At 37.3% G+C, this 24,704-nt stretch overlaps 1 protein-coding gene across 13 annotated transcripts in view; it reads right to left on the reverse strand.

Annotated features, from left to right (window-relative positions):
* Window positions 1-24,704, reverse strand: part of TEX11 (testis expressed 11) — a 30,958-nt gene that overhangs the window by 5,819 nt on the left and 435 nt on the right. For 7 of the 13 annotated variants that reach the window (XR_013939043.1, XR_013939044.1, XR_013939045.1 and 4 more), the window contains exons 3-24: window positions 22,747-22,831; window positions 21,462-21,541; window positions 20,946-21,026; window positions 20,744-20,863; window positions 19,814-19,894; window positions 17,372-17,457; window positions 15,880-15,937; window positions 14,985-15,080; window positions 14,339-14,420; window positions 12,472-12,550; window positions 11,599-11,750; window positions 10,823-10,908; window positions 8,556-8,693; window positions 7,731-7,833; window positions 6,467-6,591; window positions 6,065-6,150; window positions 5,378-5,431; window positions 4,706-4,746; window positions 3,313-3,399; window positions 2,126-2,196; window positions 1,411-1,527; window positions 525-597 (exon numbers count right to left, since the gene is read on the reverse strand). Coding sequence is in view for 10 of the 13 variants with exons in the window: in XM_080554542.1 (XP_080410668.1) it covers window positions 525-597; window positions 1,411-1,527; window positions 2,126-2,196; window positions 3,313-3,399; window positions 4,706-4,746; window positions 5,378-5,431; window positions 6,065-6,150; window positions 6,467-6,591; window positions 7,731-7,833; window positions 8,556-8,693; window positions 10,823-10,908; window positions 11,599-11,750; window positions 12,472-12,550; window positions 14,339-14,420; window positions 14,985-15,080; window positions 15,880-15,937; window positions 17,372-17,457; window positions 19,814-19,894; window positions 20,744-20,863; window positions 20,946-21,026; window positions 21,462-21,541; window positions 22,747-22,831 (1,981 nt within the window). In the remaining 3 variants the exon portion in view is untranslated. Of the gene's footprint in view, window positions 1-524; window positions 598-1,410; window positions 1,528-2,125; window positions 2,197-3,312; window positions 3,400-4,705; window positions 4,747-5,377; window positions 5,432-6,064; window positions 6,151-6,466; window positions 6,592-7,730; window positions 7,834-8,555; window positions 8,694-10,822; window positions 10,909-11,598; window positions 11,751-12,471; window positions 12,551-14,338; window positions 14,421-14,984; window positions 15,081-15,879; window positions 15,938-17,371; window positions 17,458-19,813; window positions 19,895-20,743; window positions 20,864-20,945; window positions 21,027-21,443; window positions 21,542-22,746; window positions 22,832-24,704 lie in introns of those variants that run through there. The other 6 variants (XM_080554546.1, XM_080554544.1, XM_080554543.1 and 3 more) reach the window with 6 other exon arrangements.

The raw sequence follows: 24,704 nt of genomic DNA on the forward strand, positions 1-24,704 counted from the left end.
CACACAGCATCTCAGCTGTCAGCTGAAACCACTCCAGACTCCTGTGATTAGTCTGATCTAAAAGGACACAGAATAGTCAAGGAACAGAGGATGGGTTTTGGCACTTCAACGTACAGCAACAGGTCTTTCTGTAGTCTCTAATGCCTTATATGGGAAGAGTCCAGTAAAACTATTGAAACCATATCTTACTCCAGCACAAGAGTAGTGTGAAAAAGAAAAAAAAAAGCATGGTAATCTGGCACCAGTCTAGTCTAGAGCAAAAAGATGGAGTTTCTTAACAGTTAAGACAGAAAAGTCAACCAAATTCACCCTGAAAGATCATCCCCCACTTCACAGCCCCTATATAATAAAAAGCCTGCAATGACATACAAAAAAACATAGTTGGCATTGTCAATCCTTATATCATATTGCCATATATCTGCTTCAACACTCCTCAGCTAAAACAATAATTCCACACGTGCTGTATTTTCAGTGAATTCAGTGACAACACCATGTGTACTGAATAGACACACCTTGCAGCTTACCTGTTAATTTCAGAACTTTCCATATCTCCTTGCATGCCTGGAGATGTTGAAGGGCCTGAGTCAAAAACTCCATCTAATTCACAAATTTTAGAATAAATTTTTGTCATAATTTTACAAGCAAAAGGAATATACAATTCACAACTAACAACAGAAGAGAGTTCTCCATATCTAATTATATAGTAAATGCAGAACCAGCCTAATTAATACATCATCTACATGAGTTATTGTTTTGTTTTTCTCTCTCTCTCTTTTGCAACGACCTCCACATTTCAGGCAAAGACTCTTCATACTGAAAGTTCCATTAGTCCAGAAAGGGCCTTATGTGTCCCTATGGGACATAATTTATTTTAGCTCTCAAACATAAAATAGTGTTATTGAGACTGAGAAACCACTGAATCCCACATAACAAATTCCTTCTTACCACAGTAAGTAACAAACCCTCAGAAAGGATGTATGAAAAAATAAAAAGGTGAGCTTTATCATAACCATATAACCACACTGGTAACTATTTTCAGTGATGGCATAATCCTAAAGACGCAGTAAGTATCTGCCTGACAAACCTACGTTTAGCAGCAGACTCCTTACATAATAAATGAGGTAGACTGACATTCCTTTAAGAAAAGACACTGTCCTGACCCTTTGCTGATATAGATCTGCTCAGATCCACTGAAGTCAACAAAACTGCTTTACAGACATCCAGCATTTTCAATTGCCTGAAAAGCATTAGGTGTATTGATTCAAATTAATTATGGAAGGTTCCCATGCCTACATTTTAATATCCTGCTCTGAGTAAAACAATGAAGACTTCAAAATCAAAAGAAAAAAACACTGCACTGAATGTTCATTTCATGAATACCTACCAAATCAGGTAACAACAATGCCCTACCTGTTCAAAAGACGTTACTTGTTGTCTCCCCAATTCCAGATCAATCGCAGCTGCCATTAACAGGCATGTCTTCTGAGCAATTAGAACAGCTTTGTCAGAAGGACAAAACTGGGACAACTGAAACCAAAAATAGGAAGAAGTAATGGGAATTCTGACTATATAAAGCAATTTGCTCTTGAACAGATGATTGCCAAGTGTCCTCTACGACTTGTCTAGTAATCAGGCATGAATAGTATATACATATATATATGTGCGTATATATATATATTGCAATACTGTTTGTAAAATTACACATGAAGATTTTTTAAATATAAAGAATACATCAGTGTTGGAGCCCCTTCTCTACAAACACATACAAAAAGTACATTGTTGGTACAAGTTCTGAATGGAGATCAGGACTCAAGTATTTCTCTGTGTAACATATTCCTATTAATGATACGGTTCCCAAGCATCAGAACCTATTTATTTTAGAAAGTTCTCACTGAGGTCTAAATTTCTTACAATATTTTTAAGCAACAGAATGCAAAGTATGAAAATAATGCTTTTTTTTTTTTTTTTATTACAAGCCAATTGCCTTCTGACAGAAGCACTCCATCTTTGGAGCAGACACGCGTGTCTCCAACAAGATACTTGATACATGGATGTTATTTCTAACAGAACTAGACAGATAACAATATTCCTCTATCAGAGATATTACAAGCAAGAGAGTACATACCTTGAAAGACAGTACAAAAAAATCCCTCATCTTTTCAGGGCAGTCCTTGAACTGTACAGCTAAGTTCCAAGCTAACAAAGACATAAAATGGAGACTAGAATAAAAATCTTCAACATGTTATTGGTTATGCCCATCTAATCTCTAGTAATAAGCAGTACACATTGTGCAATTCAATTTCTTAGTCAAAATATCAACACCTCATTTAATAGCAAGAGATATTAGTGACTTGTTAACATAGTTTTTTCATGCTTTCAAATCTTGTTTTAATCATTTTATCACAATAAAGTATCTGTTCTAACATGTACCCTACCCACAAGAGTATGAATTGGAAGAAGCACTTTCTGGTTAGTAAACAAGAACAGAATCTGAATAAAAGTGTTGACTAATATTCCCAAGACAAGGAGAAAAAAATATAAACTTTCTTTTTTTTTGAAACATTCTCCATTTTATCCCAGTAGGGTCAGTTAAACATACAATTAAACATACAGCTCTGATTAGTAAATGGTTGAACAATAGCCACCCAAAGACAACTGAAAATTATGTACGAGAATCCAATCCAATTACATGTTTAGATTCTACAGTGACTTTGCAGATTCTAACTTTCACATTAATTTATTGCCTAGGACATTTTTTTGCAATGCGTGAATTGTTTCTTCAGTGCATGAGAATGCTGCCTCGGAAAAAGCACAGCCACCACAGGTCAGTTCCATTCAACTCGTGTTACTGGATTTGACCTCTACAGTTTCTCTTCCTTCTTTGCTACCCTTTTAGAGCACTGCTACGTTACAGAGGATGTATGCAAAAGCTCATCTTGACAGATGTCTTCTGCTATTGATTTCAACTATTTTCTTCCCTGTATACTCTGGCTGAAGCAAAAATCTAAAAAGTTTTTTTCCATTCTTTACCCTACCCTCATATTTTTATTTACAGACAACAAATACACTAACTTCCTCACCAAAACAGTTTAACAAAGACTGCTAAACAGGAGAGATATACCATCTCTAATAGGAGACATACCAGATAGTTTCAGAAGATAGAAAAATGCATCAAAACTTAAACACTAAGGCAGATACTGCCAAAGGTGACAAGTTCTGTAATACTGCATCTTTAAACCCTTCTTTCTTCCTTAAGGTCTGGCTAAGTGAAGGTGGAGGTGATTCAGTTTAGATCTTAAGAATGCAACCTACCAACTTTTCTAAACCAGTGGGCTTCAAAGGTCCTTATGTCCCTTGCCAAATTCTCTTCTGTGAAAGGCTCAGCAAGTTTCCTGTGAGCTGCAGAAAATGTGTTGTTCGATATATGTTACATTTTCTGAGCACAATAAAAACATTTCCAAGTCTAATAACTACATTACAAATATCAGTTTCCAAAATTCCCTTGTAATTCCCAATGAAGAGTTATCTTCACAACTTAAATCTAATACACTTGACCAGAAAAGCTTATAAAAAAACATCAAAATGTGACTTAAACAGCATTTAAGGTAAGATACATAAGGCTGCCAATAGTTATTGCCTCCTCACAGTTTATTGACACTGAAGCCTAATGCAGAGAAGTTTTACTTAATTTGTACAAAAAGTTGGGTGGGGATTAAATTTAATAGCTGTTATTTAAGGCCTTTCTTTAAGAAACCTTTATTTTTTTTTCTTCTGTTCTTCATTCTCTTCTCTGAGTTGCAGTTAAGAATGACTAGTATAGAAAAAGTTCTACAAATTCATTAATTTTCTTTTCCAAGATAGGAGGAAAGGGGTAAAAAAGATTTAGTGAAAAAAAGTATTTTGATGGAAAAAAGAAGTACTCTGTGAAACCACTGTACCTCTTACAATGCAAGTAAGACAATTCTACTTCAAAGGATGGCACACCTTAAAAGTGGCAATCAATTTTGACAAGCATTTCCTGTCATTCAACAAATTGCTATTGCTCCTTGCACTTTTCTAAACTGTCCAGGACAAAATAAACAAACAAATAAATAAATAATAAGAAATAAAAAAGCACTAACTTAGTTTTAAAAATCCTTCCTTTTAAACAGCTAGAACAGTAAAGACCATCATTGGCATTTAATTAATGCCAACAGAAAGTCATGCTGCTAGTTCAGAGTACAAAACCAAACTTCTTCCTTTTGTGGTAGCTCTGCTACTAAAGATACTAACTTTGTCCCTGCCAGTGCAGTCAGAGTATGAGACGGTCATCTGAGGCCACAGGGGCTGTGGCTTGTACCCAAATATCTGTTGCTTGCACGCGTGGCCTTACGAAGCACTAAATTCTCTTTCCTACAGCAAAACTGCCTAGAAGAAAGAGTCCTTTGTCTCAGAGAAGCTGCCAAGAAAAGGCTCTATTGGAAACAGTTCTTCCTGCACTACCCGACAAGCTTTCTATAGCAAAAACTTGTATGTCTGAGATCCAACTTCACAGCACTGCTGAATCTCCAGTGTTAACGTGACCTCTAACTTTCAATGGATTGGGAAGTTGAGAACCTAGACTGAACTAAGAATTCTGAACATGTGGACAGTATGGACCTAATTATATCATTAAATGTTCAAAAATGGAAGAACTACAGAAAATGTAAACAAAACAGAAACATACCTAAGGTCAAATAAGTCAGCATTGACTTGATATCTTTATCTCTAGAAAGGAGGAAAAAACAAGTTTTTAGAAAAGGTTTCATTACTTTTGTTATAAAAGAACACACATTATTGATGTTGGAATACAACAGCTTCATAAATATGGCTATAATCATTCTTCCTCTGACTAATGTCTCAGGCATTACAAACTTCTAGTATCTGAAGATGCAAAAGGAGTGCTGAAGGTCTGCAAAAAGTTTCACTGATCTACAGTAGTGAAGGTCACTGTGTGAGTGTAGCGGGAGGTTTTCTCAGCTATTAGGTTGCAGTTAGGAGCTGCAGGTTAAACTTCTAATCTCACTGACACTATGCTGTTTTCTTGAAGGTCTGAAAGATATCTTATCCCAGTGTCAAAGTTAAAGAGGCTGCTTAACTCACATTCTCCATCAAACAATAACTGACTGTCTTAGCCATTAATAAAATTGGAACACAAAAACAAAACATCTAAAGGAAAGGTTATACAAGTAGATGTTCTTATGTGACATCATTAGCTCGAGTTGGGAAGTCATCTGTGCGAACTTTTAACTAGCATAAAAACTAATCTCGATTACTCTGTAAGAAAATAAGCCCTGTATATGTTACACTAATTGTGTAAGATATCCACTGTGGAACACGGTTTTGAAAATGTACTCACCTTTTCTCTTCATTTTCTGCTACGACCTTTGACAACACGAGACGAACCAAGCATCTGAATATGAAAAAAAAAAAAAAATGAAGAAACAAGATAACTTTTTCCAACAGTGTACTTTGACCTCACATTTCAGAAAGGATCCCACTTTCTTCTTTACACCACCAGTCCATGTAACTCACAGAATTCAGTGTCAAACTGAGAATAAGATTGTAGTATTTCCCTTCCTACAGCTTTATTTTGTATACTATGTTGTTAAATCAGGTAATAGTAAGTAAATAAATATACTTTCATAAAAGTTTTAAGCAAAAATTGGAAGGAATAGATCTTTCTCATAATATTTGTTTTTATAAAAGTGATAAGAGTATTTCAACAAGAAAATAGTACTTCATCAGAGGATACAAATGAACTTGTATTTTCACCGGACATATTGCTGCAATCTCATCAGAGGTGCTGTTCGTCATTTGTTCAAACACAATGTCGTCATAAAATTGAGAGCTACTAATATCAGCTTGGAAAAGACTTGGAATACCTGCAGCTACTAAGAGTTCAGGACTGAGGTACATATGCAGTACCAAAAAGACTGCTAACTAATCATTCATCTACTCTGTTTTCCACTTTCCTCAACAAAACAAATTACGTTTGAAAGAGAAATCAGAGTTCTCTATCCTTGTAAATAGTTTGAATCCTCACTTTAGAGCTGCAAATACTTGTCGGCAGTCTCGTGAATGTTCAGATAAATACTCCAAAGCTTTGATAGCCACAACTTGTTGTTCATTCTGAAAAGAAATTAAAACATGTTTTGTATAAACCGCACTAGCAATATGCAATGTCATTTCTAGTTATCAATATTTGTAATTCAGAATCACTAATTTTCCTGGAAAAAAAAATAGTTTCTTCATATGTGAAACCATTTTTTACTTTGCTTTACGCAATGCATTTGAAAACATATAGTGAGACCTTGGTTACACAAGCAGGAAATACTCAGAAATGCATGAAATACATAGAAGTACTAAAAGTAGATAACGTTACAGAGTTTACAGCTGTTCTACTTATATCAATAAAGCAAAATAAAGACAATGCTATCTGTTCTACCTCTAAAGCAATTTGGGCAGCTAAACTCAGGAGGTTAGTGCCTGTATTTTCATCCACTGTCGGCTTGTCTTCACGTTGAGATGCCTTTTCTGCTAGCTTCCCAATTTCAATAACTGCTTCCACAGCTGAAATATGCATACAGAAAAATTAGTTGTTGGGGTTTTGTTTGTTTGATTGATTTTTTTTTAGTAGAAAAAAAAATGGAAGGTGGAAAGTTCTACTGTTTTAGTAAGGCTTTAGACACAACTTACTAAACGCTATATTTTTATTTTTTTTTAATATGAAAAAGCAAGACAAGAAAACCTGACCATTCCAGCACTTCTCCACAATTACACATTTCTTCCTAGAGAGGTGCCAAAAAAGCATTCCAAGCTACTAATCTAAGGAAACAAGGATGCCACACAAATGAAACTATCTCACATCCTTAATTTTGTTCTGCTAAATATCTGCTTGTCACGGAAGACTTTCTCTTAATATATTGTCTGGGCATGATTCCAAGCTCCCACATCTTGGCTTATGTTAAGAGTGCTGCTGCTTTTATGCTCCCACTGTGCTGTGGTTACCACTCTGTATTATGTGAACAAATTAGGCTGCCATTAAAAAGATGTACACAGAATAATTAATTGGCACAGGACTCATTGGAAAATAAGCTCTGCATGTTACTCTGTATTCTAATTAACTATAGACTATATTTCTCAATTTTCATTATTTGAGCTAGGATTCTCATTAAAACATGAAATGGCAGAACTCATTAGAAAGAATAAAAAGTCTATAGAGATATGTCATTCTGTAGGTCATCTCAGTAATTCATGTATTTTCTCGTAACTTTAGGTTCTGCTTGACCAGAAAAATCAAGAGTGGTAATATTGGTTCAATTAAGGTTCATCTAGCTCAGTAGCATTTTTGCAACTGCATATGCTTTTAAAAGAATATTAGGAATAGTATAATACAGTGATTCTAATCTCAGGATGGTGCTCTAGCTTCTATCCACGAGAAGATTACAGAATTCCAAGCCAGAGGCTCCAGCCAAACAGTATCCAGATGTGGCAACGGACTCCACATATTACATGTCATGTGCTAAAGCATCCCCCTCTGACAGCTTTAAATCTACAGCCTGACAGTTTTAATGATTTTATAGATCCTTCTCCTATCTTCCCTCTGTTGTGCCTTTCCCAAAACAAACTGTCCAGGTCTGCTCAGTATTTTCTAAGACACTTGACACTCCTGGTCTTTGTAGTTGACCCTTTTATCTTTCAAGTTCTACCTTTATCAGTATCATCTTCCATCACTGCAATCTTATATACACTGAATTGGGTAAAGATGCTGTTTGGATCACACCTCTCTGCTTCTTTAACTGCCTCTTTAGCCTATACACAGAAAAGATTGTAGGAATTCAGTAATGACATCTTGTAATCAGTCATGTAGGTTGCAATAGGAGAGAGCTAAAAAGATACGCCAAATATCAATGGCTACATTAGATACATTTATACAATTACTGACCAAAATTGGTTTGGCAACAACCTCCCCTGAAAGAAAAATAAAGAGATCAGAGCGTAAGATGGCACCATGAGCTGACAGTGACTAGAATTCCTGATTCCTCAGAACGAGAGCCACAGAATTAGAAAGCAAGACGCTGAAAAAAATCAACTCCCTTCTGCCACTTTGAACTACGAAGTTTAACATCCCCAAAACAAAAGACCTAAACAGGTAAAGCAGGTGCAGTTCTCTGCAGAGGTGAGGGCTAACGCACTTGTGGAAAGCTCTAGTGTCACCTGTCAAACATTTTTCATGCTGAGGCTCATCTGTTTTGAAGAGAGAATGGCCCCTAATCTGAGAAGAAACCTGATATACTGAGGCATGGTCACACAACTTGTGGTCTGTTCAGAATGACAGGTGATTAGAAGGGGCTCCCAGAGCAGCTAAGAAGATGAACAACATATCTCTGCCAGATCATGAAAGACATGCAAAGACATTTCCCTCTCTCAAAGAGAAAGAGAGAAAGAGGTACAGTAACAAAATTGTTAATTAAGTCCAAATGATATAACTACACATATAAAAGCAATGCAAATAAATAAATACATAAACATACCTTGTCAACTTCTTTCAGATGAAGATAGCAAGAAGCCATGTTCCTCTGCAACTTAGCCAAATTCTGATCTATTTGCCCAGGTGTGTAGAAGCTGACAGAATAGTTGTACCAGTGAAGAGCTTCAGAATAGCTTTTTGCCTAGGAAATTTTAAAAGAAAAAAAAAAAAAAAAAAAAGGTGATTAAGTGGCCTATGTTTTCCTAAAAGAAATCATAGGAAATGAAAGATTTAGATAGTCAAGTATATTCTAGTGTAATCTTTCCCCCAGAAGAGTGACCACTGGTCCCACAATGCAGGTATATTCATTAGGAGACTAGGTGGGTCATTGGTCTGATCCAGAAAGGACAATTATATGACTAAGTACAATATTATTTAAAAAAAAAAAAATCCCTCTCTCTTCATGATACAAAGTAAGTGAAAGTCAGAAAGTAAGAGAAAAAGACAAATGTTTTTATGTCATTTAGACACATGAACTTCTTGATACTAGGCTGAAGGGTGTACTCCCAACTACGGTTCCTATTTGGACAGGGTAGACTGTGAAAACTGTACTAGGGCCAGTGAGCCCAACGCTGAGGTGCATTATTCTTTCTATAAGTGAGCCAGCCTATCCCCACTGGTGGAAGAAAAGCAGTAAAATAGCTAAGAGAAAACAAATTCTAGATTCTGGAAGAAAACAGACACATGAAATCAAGCTATTAAAGAGCTTATGTCCAGCAGACAAAGAGACTTTGAAATACAACCTTTTTTCATAGCAAGCATTTATGTATCTGTCACAAGTCCTGTCTTGTCACAACTTCACTGAATCTGCAGAGACCGCTAGTGAAGGATTATCTGGATAAAGAAGAATTCTGTGTCTACTGGGACCAAAATGTTGTTATGAGTGACAAACAGCTTTCGCAGGTTCCAGGGTGATATCAGTATGGATAATCAGTCTAACTGCCACCGTCCAGCATTAGATCTCTAGAACCATATAGGGAGGGAAAGACTGTTCCTCAGGAAGAATATACTTTGAGTCACGTGTACTTTTTTAAGTCCCTGCACTGGTGACTTGAACCAGAACATCCCTGTAAAATTGTCTTTCAAGACAAGAACAGCCTGTGCTATCAGAACTCCTAATCCAAGTAGGATCCAAAAAGGGTCATCAAGCAAACAATGGCATCATCTTACCTTGCACATACTCCCACCTTCCAAGGCTGACAAACTGAGGAATCTGTCACCAATGGAAAAAAACAGGACTTTGGTGCTAACAATAAGAATGGAGGCAGCAGCTCAGTGACACAAAATTTGGAAACAGTCAGTACTGCTGGTAATATGGTCATGACAAAACATTAATAAGTGAGAGGACTAATAAGTGACTTTGCACGTCAGAATCTGGTAATAAAGTGCAGTTTCCTCTTACAGGATTCCTTGGGATGAAAAAGGGGGAGTAGTAGGAAAAGCCTCTTTGCACAGTAAAAATGGGTAGCAGAAGATGAAGCCAAACAAAGTCATGAAATCTAGCACCATTTGGTGCTCAGACCAGTGCCAAACATCACTGATATGACAGCCTGCAATGAAGACAGACAATGAGAAGGCAGCTGAAACAATATCCTCTGGTCCCTTGATGCCAGAAACGAAGACACTATCAGTTCTGTTGGCACAGGCAAAAAATTCACTGCCAGGACATTATTTGGCTGACAGGAGGGTATCATCACAAAGGAGCCCACAAGATTCAGTCATGGCAAGAAATAGAAAATATGAATCTTTATACACTTGTCTTCATTTGCTGCCTTGAAATTCCAGAGGGAAAATGGTCATCCTAGGTATTACAAAGCAGAACATATTAGAAGAAGCCATAGATACAGGATTCTCATAAGAAAAGTGAATTCAGATTGGTAAGAAGTAAAAAATTCAGTAATACAAGGGAAGAATTTATTTTAAAATGAGGAGGAAGCAAGCTGTGTCATTAGCATAGTTTTTGTTTTAGCAAAACAAAACGAACATCTCAATGTAAAGAATATTTTAAGTTTTTTTGCACCCTTCCCAGGGCAAAACCAGAATGAAGGGCCCATGTTCCCATGTACAAACTTTGAGATGAGACTACCTGAAGTCTGATATTATAGCGGAAAAGAGCACCTATTGGGATGAAAGTAAAACTAGTTCCAACTGGAATAGGCATCTTACTAACAACTTACGCTCTAACCAAAAATAGACATACCAAAGAGGTCAGGAAAATCAGATCTTCATTTTCACTGATACAAATAACAACAACACTACTTGATCCCAAACCTCATAATGTTTGGCAGCTGTGTCCCACAAGATGATGTGCAGCCGGTTCAAGGTTTCAGACAACAGCTGCTTTCCAGTATAATGACCTGAAAAGATAATGCAAATCATCACTTTATAAGAACTTTAAGAACCACACTGAGAGAAGTACCTAAGAACTATCTAAGAAAGATTGTCCCACAGCCTACAACAAGAAACAGTAACACGGCAATAGCTTCAGCCAGGACCCAGTGTTCCATATACTGCTTCTGAAAAGAAAAAATGTAGTAAGCAAGGGAATAAATATCATCATGCTTTAATGATGACAGCATGGCTTTTGCACCTAGCTAGATGCTACATAAAACACAATCTGATTTCCAGCAGATCTGACAGTCAAAAAATGCTACAGGTGTAGAAGACCTGAAAAAGAACGTGTAAGTCAGCTGCTCAAACAAGGATGTGCAAATTGTTTTAATACTGACAAACAAAAACGCATTGGGCTGGATAGACAAAGTATTAACGCTACACAGAACTCCTAGTAAATATTTTATGATCCCACATACATCAATCATACAGACTAAACTGAAAAGTAGGAGCTGTTTCAGCATGTGAATTTAACCCTGAGCTCTATCACAACTGTCATCCATTATGGAAGCCAAGAGCTGCTGTGCAAAAGAAACAGAAAACAGACATAAACAAAAAATAAAGACGAGAATATATTTTAAAAATGAAAATCAGAATTCAAGACTAGCCAGCTAAAACCAGCTTTCAGCAAATGACAGCAAAAGATGGATACAGACCTATAATAATTTCTTCAACCTTTTGCTTAGCAAGCAGCTCCCTCTTATTCTGCAACAGGAACTCAATGTAGAGCAGGGTTATTTTTCCAAGGTCAGGTGAAGATTCAAATCGTTCAGCAACAGAGTTCAGAAAATCAAACCCAACTGATTCCCTGTTCACACAGATGGAATTTTAAGAAGCTGCACAGAAGAGCTGTTAATTTTCCATTCTAAAGAGTAACATTCACACTGAACAGCATGTTTCTCATTAATACTACTGGCACACAATCACATTGACAGAGTGAGTCAAGGTATGAATTTACTGCAGTTCATCTGTTCTGTAGGTACTTCCTATTTGCACATGCTTGTTACACAGTATTCACAAAACAGCTTACCCCTCACAATGAGAGCATGAAATTACTGCCAGACAGAAGTGTAAATGGAGGTAATCATGATGGAGCATTCAACAGTGTTAAATTTCATGCCTCTATTTTGCAGTTCGTTCATCCTCATACTGATTTTCACAAGAATGATTCTGGGATTCCAGAAGCTTTAATTCTGAGTATTTGTTAATATGGAAGCAAAATTTCAGTCAGATAATTCCAGACCCAGGATAAATATTAAAATTGCATAGGGACAATCTTAATCATTCTGAAGTATTTGCTTGGTATTGCAAATTGCCACTTGACATTATTTCACAGCCTGTTCTGCCACTGTAATAATCTGTATCACCTTGAGACAGCAAAAACAGGCTGCCTCTCAAAAATGTTTACCTACCTCTGTCAGTTTTTATTTAAAATAAAGTGTCACTGTGTAATAGCCGTTCTTTGCTTACAGAAGAATAGCTACAAAGCCCAAATATTGTGTTCGCTCCACTTGATGATGATTTCATACCTTCCATTCTCCAGCAGCAGTTTAGCAGCATTCAAACAAAAGTCTAAAGACAACTCATGGTGCATGAATTCTGCAACAGCTAGACAGAACACAATGACATTGAGATTATCCAATCAACTTACATACTTAACTGCTTATTATATGGTCTTACAGCTTCTTTGGAAAAAAAATATATATATATAGTTCTAAAACCAAGGAAGAATAAGACATCTCCATTGTACTTTGACTTTCCTTTCTCTGTCTCGCAGTTAATGTAATACTACAGAAATGCAACAGACTGACAGCCCTGGAATTCTAGCCTTCTGTCTCTCTAAACAGGAACAGAATAGGCATTAGTAGCACAAATGTTTGCCTCAAGCTGCTTTCCATCAAAATGCTTCATCCTTATCTAGAAGGAACCACTTAAGATGAGGACAGAACTCTGGCTGTATGGTGGCATGGCAGTGCAATGGAAACTACTTAAGCCTAATGGTCTTTAGCATCACCAGTCTTAGACAGGAAAACATTGAATTTACTGGTGCTGATAAGTAGATATCAGTTTTAGAACACTCAGATAAAGTTTAAAAATTGCAAAACTGTGCTGGATGGTTTAATAACAAGATTTATACATTCATAGCTTGTATGAGATAAGAGAATGAACACACTAGTAATGTAACGTGACTAACAGTTGTTAAAAAAAGCACTTCTAAGGCAGCTGTGTACAAGAGCACAATACAAGATTTTAGTCAAATGCCTAAAACCTAGCAGGAACCTTCATTCAAAGGAAACGGGAGTTGCAGTACAAAGACACAACATTCTTTTGCCAGCCATCCAACAGAAGACAGACAGCCACTTATTTATAAGTTGCTTGAAAAATTGACTGGAATCTTCATGCCATTGCTATAAGCAGTAACATGCTATAAGCATTGTGTGTTTTGATAGGCAACGCTATGGCTTCACAATTCAGACTGTAGAACAGAAACCAGCTATTCCAATGGTAAGTTTTGAATAACCGTCTACTTGGAAGCTGGCTGAAATTCACCAGGAGCCATCTCAAGTGGAGTTTCCTTTCCTGTTCGTCTGGCAGCAGTCAAATCATGCAGCTTTCTGCAAGAAATTCCTTATTTCATTGTACATTTATTTCTCAGAGTATTTGTTATGTATCTGATACTTTCTAAGCATAAAGAGAACTAAGCCCCTCCTCCTTAAGATTCCATTATTGATGTAGATAATATTTTCCCAATACATTAACCTTTTTATACTAAAATCTCCCCTGAAAACTTTCTCCTCTTCTAGTGCCAACAGAAAAATCAGTTCTATTCAAATTACAAATCTGATTAATAAGAAGGGTTAGTATGGCCTTATAAACCGAGTAAACCCTGGTAAAACACGCTTACACCAACACATTGGTCAGCACTTGATGTCTCTTGGCCAAAATGTGCAACATAACACACAGAACAGCAATGTTTCACAAGCCTTTCTTCTATGCTGAGTGCATGAGATACAACCCAACTTCATCCTTTCTAAATAACCTCAGGCATATGACTAAAATCAGCCATCCTCTTACATTGCTATATTGCTGCTGCCTTCATTCTAACAGCCTTCAGCCTTCCCCTTTCCCTATTTCCAGCAAGTATATTTAAGCTCTCAACAAAATAAAATCATGTTTAATTATAATTTAATTATTATATTGTCCTCTAATGCTGACTTCTATGGCCCCCACACCAAACCAGAATTGTTACATTTGGCTAATGAAGATTCCTCTAAAACACACAAGAAAGGTTTGGCTCTTTTTTCTTTTTTCCTCTCTCCAATGCACTACTCAGGCTGTCTTCTTGGATATGGAGTAGTATGACCTTACTGTGAAACATACACAGAACTGTAATACCTGAGTTGATCTCTTCATCTGATGCTCCACTTCTAAGAAGAATTTTAACTTTCAAAAAAAACCCTGCTGGATGCAAATTCTCCTGCACAATGAAAAACACTCCATTACTTGGACAACTGTTTGTAGAATACAGATTCTGTGAGAGTACAACACATTCATAACACAGAACCACATACACTCCACAGCATTCTTCAATTCCATTTTATTATCAAAATATAAACTATCAAAAAATAATGATAAAAACACTCTTACACCTAAAAAAGCTTTGTGAAGGTAAATACAATAAAAACTGCAAAGGGCTTGGGTGCAAAGGTTTATACCACCATTTATCCTGATCTCACCAGCACGTGCATTATCATCTGTCTGAAAGCCCTATCAGCATGTAAAAAAGTGACCTTGAACTTTCACTTAAAATAGGATTTTATACTTTGAATTTCTTTTGAATGAAATGAATAATGGAAATTTTAAAACAGTCAACCAAAGACAATGTTTTAAAATTTAAGTTACTCTACGTAAACCTGAAGAGAAAGAAGCAAAAAATCAATCCAAGTCACTTTCACCAATGATTAACGTGGTCTACATTATTACATTAGTAAATGCTTGAGTTTCAGTTATTGCGCACATAAATATAATTGCACATTACTACCTCATTCGCCAAGCTTATAGCCTTCAATGCCTTGTCAAGATACTGCTTACAATCCCACTCAAAATAGGCTGTAGCTAACAGTCGCAGCACCTTAGCCTGGAAAGAAAAATAAACTAGAAGTTTAAATCCTATCTGCATGGGGGGGGGTGGAAAGCACACATGACCACACATATCAACACAAAAGGCTTAAATTTTCAGGCCACAAAAAGCAAAGCTCTTTGAGTGAAGAGAATGCCTGTCTGAGATCAGACACATGAAGTGACTGCTCAGCTCCAGAGCCTGAGTCGGAGTGCTGTGTCTGGTCTTCAGCACTGCAATCCGCACGGCACATGAATCAGCTCGAGAGTTCAGAGAACGGAACAGTAAAAAGGAAATGCAGAGACCTGGAAAAACAGAAAGAAGTGAAGGAACAGGGGCTATCTACTTTACTGAGAGAAACACAAAGACATACGTGACAGCGGCCTGCAAATATGCAAATGATTTATATAAAGGGGAAGAGAATAAAATCTCCATATCCACTGTCGGTAGCATTAGGAGTAATAGGCCTATGAGACAGACAAACATCTCTCAGAAATGACACAGCTATACCTAATGATGCCTTGGAAGAAGAGGAAGGAGGGAAGAAGAGATGGCCTCTCAGTCTGAGTCTTATTTCCCAAAATTAAATTTCTGTGAAATAGTAGATTCAAATGTGATTAAGGGCACTCATCAGTGACTCAACTCTTGCTATGATGCTCATAGAAAGTGGATTTGCAACTTTGCCAAACTTCATAGCAAACAGTACTAAAAAGGAGGCCAGAGAATCAATCACTGGTCAGTTTTGGCATAGCAGAAGCAGTGGAGTCAGGTTAACAAAATCCTCCTGTGTGTAAACAGCAATTTCTCTTTTTCTTACCCGCATTTCTTTGCCAACAGAATATTTCATGTCCATCTTCCCAATGTCATAACTCTGGCTACCAATGATAAGGAAAAGTTAAAATTACATGGGATGACAGAGATAAATTCAGACAGGTATGTGCCACATTCCTATCCTACCCCACTTCTTAACTAGAGAGCAAAAGATTTTTTCTTCCTAATGCCTCGTATCAAAAATTGTAATCTACCACTTCCTTCAACCTAGTGCACCACATTCTGTAACATCTTCAATTCAAACATTTCAGTAGGCTTTACCAGTTTTAATTGAAGGCATTTTGAGCAAGTCACTGTTCTTACTCCCACCTGACATATAATACAGGCATACACAGAAGTTACAATTGACCCAGCCTCAAGATCACAGCACAAGAACAGACACCTGGGAGTCATGATTCATCATTCTTTTCCTGAAAGTTAAATGACAGCACAAAGGACCACCCAGAGAAAATGCACCGGGTCCACAAAACCAGATCTGATGGCAAACAGTGCAGAGGAATAACTTTTTAAAAGAAAAACAGAATAACCAGACGTTTGTTTCCTAATATAAAACACTCTCAGTACAGGGAAATCTTAACCCACTAGATGGAGCTAAATTGCTATATCCAGATAAGTATTTGCACTTGGCAAAGGTTTATTTCCTCCTCAAATTTGGCCATCAGGACTCAGTATTTAATTTTCCACAAGAACAAAATATAAAATAATCAACAAAGCACCAGCTTGAATTAATTCTAAGCACTTCTAAAAATTCTTTGATAGCATGTGACCATAACTATTCTGAATTAGAGGTGTTGTCATTTGTTTTCTTCAGAGAATTTAAAACAAAAAGAACAAGAAATAAAAGCAAATTTTCTGAGCTCAGTCTGTGACCTTGGCATGAGGATACTCTTCCCAATAGCCTAAATATTTTCTTCCCTAGCAATAACACATTGCTTATTTGGATCCTACCTAAACCATCTCAAACTATTCGTTTTTCACCTTGGTGGTTGTGCCTTTCATCAGTCAAGGAACTGCTGTCAATGAAGCACCTCCTTTCTGAGAGATTCAAATACTGCTTAAAACACATCCATTTAAAACTGGCCAGAATTCCTCTACCCTTTTCTGAAGTTTTCAGATTTCTTCAATATTGTTTATAAATGGCACAGGAGCTGGGAACAGCCTCATCATTAAAGTAATCTCTTTGGAAGAAGAGTTAGGGAGAGAATGGATGAGAACCATGGATATGACTTCTACATGGAAAGGTTTTCATTTTAATGACATGAAAATCAGTGTGGAAAACAGACATAAATGCTAGGCAACAGCATTTGTAAGCAAGACAGTCACTAAGTCAGTATTTGCTCAGCCAGCATGGTTCAGTTAAAAACTTGTGTTCTGATTTTTTCAATTAAATATCTACTTTTCCTTGCTTCCCCCTCTCCTTCACGCAGATTTTTCCATTTGAAAAGTAGGATATTATTTTGTTTCCCTTTGCACATTACCTGAGCCAAAAGGAGCTCTGTTCATACTTCTTCCGTTCATAGGTTTCCACCCCGAAGTTGTAACAGAGGATTGCCAGGTAACAGGTCTGTAATAAAAGACTCCTGCTTGTGTAACGTTCTTGTAGAAACATCAATACATCTACGGCACCCAGTCTCTGGTTCTTTAAAATGCTTTTTACTTTGAAGACAGGTCTAGAATTATCACTTCTGACCTTATTTGAGGGGGTATTGAACATGACTAGAATCAAATTGTATTGTTCCGTGGGAAAGTGCAGCAATATTAACCAGTCTGGGACATGCAAAACAGGGGAATTCTTCAAACACACAAAGTAGAATAGTTCCTCAAGAAACCAACCTGAAAGCACTAGAACTGTGCACAGTAAACTACAAAAAAATAAAACCTAAGAAGAAAAAATGGCATATTACAAATTCATTTTTAAAGAGTTTTACATAGTTAAATGAATAGGACTCCACCTCTTGCACGGTAGGCTTTTTCCCAGCACGTCTCCTTTGCATTATAAAAGGATGATCCACACTACCAATGTGAGGAGAAATATATTTTTGAATGCTTGATTACTCAGAATATTGTTGCTTTCTGCTTTATCATTCAGCCCTGACAGTATCTCTTCATAACAACTTGTCTTCCCATTGCAATGATTTGCAACTGTCTAATGCTGTCCAAAGGGAGACAAAAAGCTGTTTTAAATGCTAACAGACCACTAATATTTGCATTCATTTTGCCACTGGAGTAACCTTCTTCTCCAAGTACAAGAAGTGTCTCTTGCAAGGGACTTCAAGTCCTCAGGCAAGAACGAGAGACACAGAACAACATTTTGCTTTGAACATTTTTTTTTTTATCTCATTGCCATCCAGACACAAAAGTGCAAATTCAGTATGGATGAACAAGAAAAAAAAAATAAAAAAATCACTCCCATATTTAAAATACTATTTCAATGAATGAATGTGTTCCAGGCATCAAGCATAATCCTAAATACTCCCATATGCCTGGCATCACTCTGAACACTTAAGTGTTTGGAACAACTCTAGCACTTCACCCTTTAGGGCTGCAGCTCCCCATTGTGGTTCATAAGACCACTGATGATCCACAAGCTGCAAATCCTCTCCAGCTGATTTGTGGTATCATCCATTAAGATAATGCAACAACCTCCCTGTGGTGCTCTGCAAGTGCTCTCTGGTAAGATGCAATTCTGGAAGAGTTAAGGAGTGACAACTACCTAGTGGTCAAAAATTCCAAAGTCATTCAGAGCAATTGCTAGCGCTTTCTGTTTTTCTCATTGTTTAAATACCCCTCTTTAAACCAGAGGTGAATTGTATCTCTCGTGGTCAGAAACCTCCTCCTTGTCTGTATCAGTGCTCACGGTTTCTGAAGAGCCTTCATCATGAGAAGTTTAATATTATTTAATAGAAGAGTTAAAATGGAAAGCATGAAATTCATTCAAAATGAAATGAGAAACAGAAAGATCTTAGTGAGCATCTTTAACAAATCAAACAGTGAGAAGCTGCTCTTATAATTGAAATGAAAGTTAGACCCCCACAGCTGACTTAGTCACTCAGATGCTCTGCACACAGATCACAAAAAAAACAACCAACAATTAAACTCTAACCAACTGCAACATAAACAGCGCCATATTTCTGTTTCAGAACTCACATCTATCCCTTTGGATTTTATTACCTGTACCACAGAGACAAAAACAAAATGTTTCCTAAATGTACAAAAAAAAAATCCTAAAGGTTGGGAAAAAATTAAAATAAGCAAATGAAAATGAATGTGGGGAAGCTTATTCGGATACAAACATATTAGCCTTTTATCTTTGCAAACAAAGGACTAGTCTGCATATGTCAAAGTTTGTTTTCTTTGGACATTGTTCTGTAAAATAAAAACTACAAAAAACAGTTTAGTACAATGGGAAACCGCCATTCATAGCTTTACAGCTTCATGAAGACGAAGATTTTAGTACTAACTTGCATATGAAAAGCCTGGAAGCTCAGCTCTTCTCTTGTCCCACCTGTCTCCAGACAAAAGTTCACACATAAAATGGAAGAAGCAACAGAGAAGATCAAGATGTAAAGTGCAGCTGTTTTTGCAGAAGAGGAGGTGGCATATTCAATATAGAAATCTTTTTGCCTTTCTCGATGATTTGTTTTCACTCATTCTTTAGAAAGAGTTTATCATTCTATTTCAAATGATAAACTATGAGCAAAAAAAGAAAAAAATACTGAACTTTGAAGGGAAAAATCTGCTGCTTTCATGCAAAATATGTAGCAAGAAAATCTCAGAGAAGCAGAAAAACACAGAACACATACAAAGAGTTCTCAAAGTATTTTTCAAAATTTTATATGGCATATGCCACTCGTTAAGATATAGATAGGAAAGCAGATTTTCAAACTTTGGAATGATAAAGAAGGTATGATTTCACTAACCTCTTTTGGCAACTTCATCAACATATCTTTACAGCGCTGCACACACATCACTGCTTTCTGAAAATCCCCTTGAGCAACTGCCTAAGAAAGCAGTAGAACATGCCAACAGACTGTAAGTGACTTGCTTGCCTCTAAAATTCATTAAAAGACCAATCTCTAAAAAAGACTTGGATTTGCATACATTTTTCACGTTCACTAAAGCTAAATTTGGGATTAGATATCTGTCCTTATAGTGCTACAATAATTCTGTTTATTTCTATATATTGCCAGATGACAAAGACATCCAGAAGTACCCTGCTGTCCAGCCATGGTGTGAAAGGGACAGATAGATGGTACCAAATCATTCAGATGCTAGGTGACGTAACAAACTAGCAAATCTTAAAACACCTCTCCAGTAACATGGGGTACTCTTTTTGTCTCCATTATCAACTAGAAGCTAAATGAAAAATTTTTGCCACTGTTTTGGTCTGCTTAGGGAAGCACTTTTCAATCAGCCCAGCTGCAAACTTGACGAGCATTCTGAAGTGACAAGTCTTGCTGCGTACATATGGCACAAACGCAGTTTTGGGGACCCAGGCTCCCCTTTCTTCAGTAAGCACAAGACACCTTTGGAACCGAAACATTTATGACTCAGAAGGGCAGCTGTTTGTTGTATAAACACTCATGCTAGCCAAATCACAGAGCAACAAATCTGAACTAGAAGATACAAACAACACAGCAGAAATGACTGCGATAAACCAGGCAAATTAAAAATCATCAAATTATTGCAACACTGAATGCAAACATCACGTCTGGTATCTTACATCTAAGCAAAGGAAATATATCCTTCAGCAAGTCCTCAGTGCCAAGCATTCATACATCTAATAAACGGGTCAGAGTTTCCTTTGTACCCCCTGGTGACTTATAAAGAAAGCTGGGAAGAACACATACTGATTCAGCCTGATAAGAGAGCACTTTGAAGAGGTCCTTCTCCACATCAGCTTTGTGCACATGAATATCTGCTTCACCATCGCTCCCCTTACGTAATTTTGTGTACAGTTTTTCTATGCTCTGGAAAACAAAGCTTAAGCATCACCCATGGAACTTACAAACAGGTGTGTTTATAAGAAACTAGAACCAGAAAAGAACTTACGTTCAAGGCAATCTCTAGAAATTCATCAGCAAGATCAGCTTTTCCAATATCTATCCATCCTTTACCAGTTTTCATTGACATCTGAAAGAGAAAATGATGTGTGCTTTGTGACAATTTAGTCACTTCGAAGAAGCAGTGTTAAATTTCTTCTTGTTAATGCACATATCTTATGTAGGAGAGAGGTATTTCAGCTCTTTAATTTGTGACAAGTGCCTCTCACATCTGAGTTAACTCCATAGCACCTAGATGCGGCGTAAGACTTACAGTGCCCTACTACACAATACTGTAAGATATCAGAATAATGCTGCTCTCAGAACATTTTAACATATGACAAAGATGCGATGCTAACTGCACTAACTCAGCAAGGTATGCCTGTGATAGGGGCCCACCTTCAACGTGCACACTCCCCAGAATTACAGGCTTATTTCACTCACTTTCCAAAGCAATTGTAATGAGTTTGTAAGATTTTCTTTGGTGATCAACTGTATTTCACTGCTTATCTGCCATCAGCCTTACCAAAATCTGTCTTCGAATAGTCCCCTCCGGAGGATCACTGCCTTCACAAAGGCACACCAGTCTACAAGCAACAAATCGCACTGCAAGAAAACAATGTATAACATATTCTTAAGTTTCCTTTTGTCTTTTTTTTTTTTCTTAAGAAAGTCAGGCCCTGCCATATCCAAAAGATGGTTTACCATTTAAAATTGCAGGAGAGAAAAATTTGAAAGCTTCAGTAGTCAAAGCAGTCTGAATTTTAGCCAAGCTGCTTAAAACTGCCTTTTAGGCATCAAGAAAAAAAAATATATATATATATATATTCTCCTCAAAATACCTATTAAACTTATTAAATACCTAAGTTAAAGACACAGTATTCAAAGACTTAATTACATTACAGGTGCTCACAGTAACATGTCTTGAGTGCCTCAGAATAGCCTTCAGCAAAATAGGGAAATCAAGTTTAATAATCTTTACATTTTCAAAGTAAAAAGCAAAAATATTTTCTGGCCTTTCTTAAACATCAGGGATAGAAAAGACACCACTTAATATATTTTAAATAGCCTCTCCCTGGCCCTTCAGCTGTGATATAAGATCTGAGAACATTACGCTACAATAATTATTACTTATTTTGTGTAAACTTACCCTTTTCCCTTCACCTGACATCACTTATATGATGCAAAGTGTACATAATTTTGACTATAATCCCTCAAGACAAAAATGTAGGCCAGATATTGCAATCCTGCAGAACTACATAAAGAACTGGATGACAGAGAAGACCAAAAGCTCACTTCTGATTTCCCCCAGCCCTGCTTCTGACTCTAAGCAAACCTACCAGCTGTGTGCCTGGCTGAGGCAGGGGAGTCAAAAAAAGGATTTAGATTTTTTCTGTAAACATTAGTGAGATAGCTATGTTATAAAACAGTCTCACTTTTTATAAATTAAGTGACCAACAGTCTAAAATTTACATCAGTTTTATTTCCATACGCTCTCAGATTAAAATCATAGCATTAAAAGGCGAACTACAGTTTCCTTTGGCTACACCACTGTTTTATTGATGCTCTGGCACAGAAGGGGGAGTGGTAAAAATGCCTATCCTGATTCTGTGTCACTAGAAGATCACCATTACACCAGAGTGACCCTTCCTGAACTGTTTAAGTCTAGCTGTAGTTTCCTCTGTCTGTATCCTATCTGCAAATATCCACACAAATCTACAGCACTGCACATATACCTGTCAGCAAAGAGCTTTTCCTTTTCGCGCTGCAACACGCAAACGCGTTTAGAAAGGAAGGGAACCCATACGTACGTTTAGCTCTTTGCTCGTCATTGATGACAGAACCCATGTGTTTGGTCACAGCCCAGTTCCACAGGCTTATTGCACCTTCTTCAACCTGAGGAGGAAAATTCTATTAGATTTAATTTTGTCCTACATTTGGATCGCTTTGAAATTTACTGCTGGAAAAGGAACCTCCTTTCACGCTCATCGTGTTAACGATCTGTCCACGTTTGTGCAACCGCCTTTGACACCGGAGTCAAAGGCCTGAGTTTTCTGTGAAGCTGTTACGTGAACTGACCACCTCCACAGGGAGAGCTGGGATAGCGACCCCAAAGCAGGCACGCTGAGCGGACCACCCAGTCTTTCTTCAGCTAAAAGTTTGGATCATTCTTTTCTACAGAACACGTATTCCAGAAAACTGATAAGCAGTTGGCAGGAATCACATATCCTTGCCATTTCGTAAGATATACTCAGTCTTCTAAAAGACTGTTTCACATCTAAAAATTTGAGAGCGTTTCTAAGATGAAGTTGAGAAAGAACATGGCTGCAAATCAAAGGCTGACATGACCTGAAACTAAAAAGAATTAAGGAATCATAAGACCCACAGCAGTACGCACGTATATGTCACGTCAGCCATCAGTGCCTTCAGCTCCAATTAGAAATTACACAAAACAGCAAATTCTGTGTGTGAAGTGGTGGACTTCGGAAACATTCAAGCATGTTCCTAAACAAATCCCATTAATCTGTCAAATTACTGAAATATCCTAACATATGTTTCTGTCAAGTCCTTTTCCAAACTTCGCAAAACATGACCTGACTTACCCTACCCATCTGGGATGAAGTTTTCTCAAAAACACTCGCACATAAAAAAATTTGTGCAACAGCACATCGGCACGTCCAACACAACTGATTCACTGGCAGCTTTCAGAATACATTATGTATGCTTTAAACAGATGTTGAAAAATTAGAAGGGACTGGAAAAGAGCTGTAAAATTGTATCAGGTTGGGAAGTGCATCTATAGTAAGACTTCACCTCTTTTGCCTATAGAATGTTACGTTTAATTACTTTAAGCACCTATGCTGGGAAATTTGATAGCAGCAAACAAAGAGCAAAGGCTCCTGACTAGATATTCTTGTTTAAAAGATGATGCAATCTTGCATAAACACAATAAGCTCTTTTAACAACCCATCTTGAAGGGTAGTGTATTTTCCATCACTCAAATCGTAGTTTCCAGAAGAGATGTTGGCTACAAATATGCTCTTGCTTAAATGAGAAAAATGTTATGGACCCTTTCATTTAAGAGATCAGACTACAAATTAATTTCTCCTTTCTTTAAAACTCATTTAGCCCAACAGGAAGAACCAAAGGATACCAGTTTTACGCTCCTGTACTTCTTCACAGACAGCACTAGAAATATTTCCTGTTGTGACACACGCTAACCTATCCTGCCCTTTGTCACAAATTCAGGACTTTCAAAATCAGTCTTCCTTCAAGGATAACCACTGTGAACTAAATCTCACTTCAAAATATAATTTTGGAGGAAATCTTTGGGCAGTATCTCAGCTGGCCTTGTCTTCATTCCAGATTAGCATATTTCTCATTGATTTCTTTTGGAAAAAGACCTTTTAAAGTAGTGGTTTACCACTCATAGAAGTCCCCTAGAAGGCCTACAAAGAAAAGCCCTAACGTTATTATAAGCAACGACCTAATTCACTTGTGTAATGTATGAAAAAGAGCGCCTCCCACTCTGCTGGGTTTACCAGGCAGGTAAAAATGCGTGTGCTTGTTTTTCTTCCTCCAGGACCTGCTATTCCCTGTCAGTGTGAGGGACGGGAAGGGCCTCAGCCGATCCTCCATGTAATTCATGTGCAGCAACACTCTGCCACTCGCGTTTTCGTATGGCAACGTAGCGAGGCACGAGCAGAAAACTGAAGCGTTAACACTGAGACCCCGCTAACTTTTCACGTTAACGCCTTCTGCTTTATTT

The sequence above is a fragment of the Anser brachyrhynchus genome, assembly GCF_964034855.1.
Source record: "Anser brachyrhynchus genome assembly, chromosome: 13".
In the NCBI taxonomy this organism is placed as follows: domain Eukaryota; kingdom Metazoa; phylum Chordata; class Aves; order Anseriformes; family Anatidae; genus Anser; species Anser brachyrhynchus.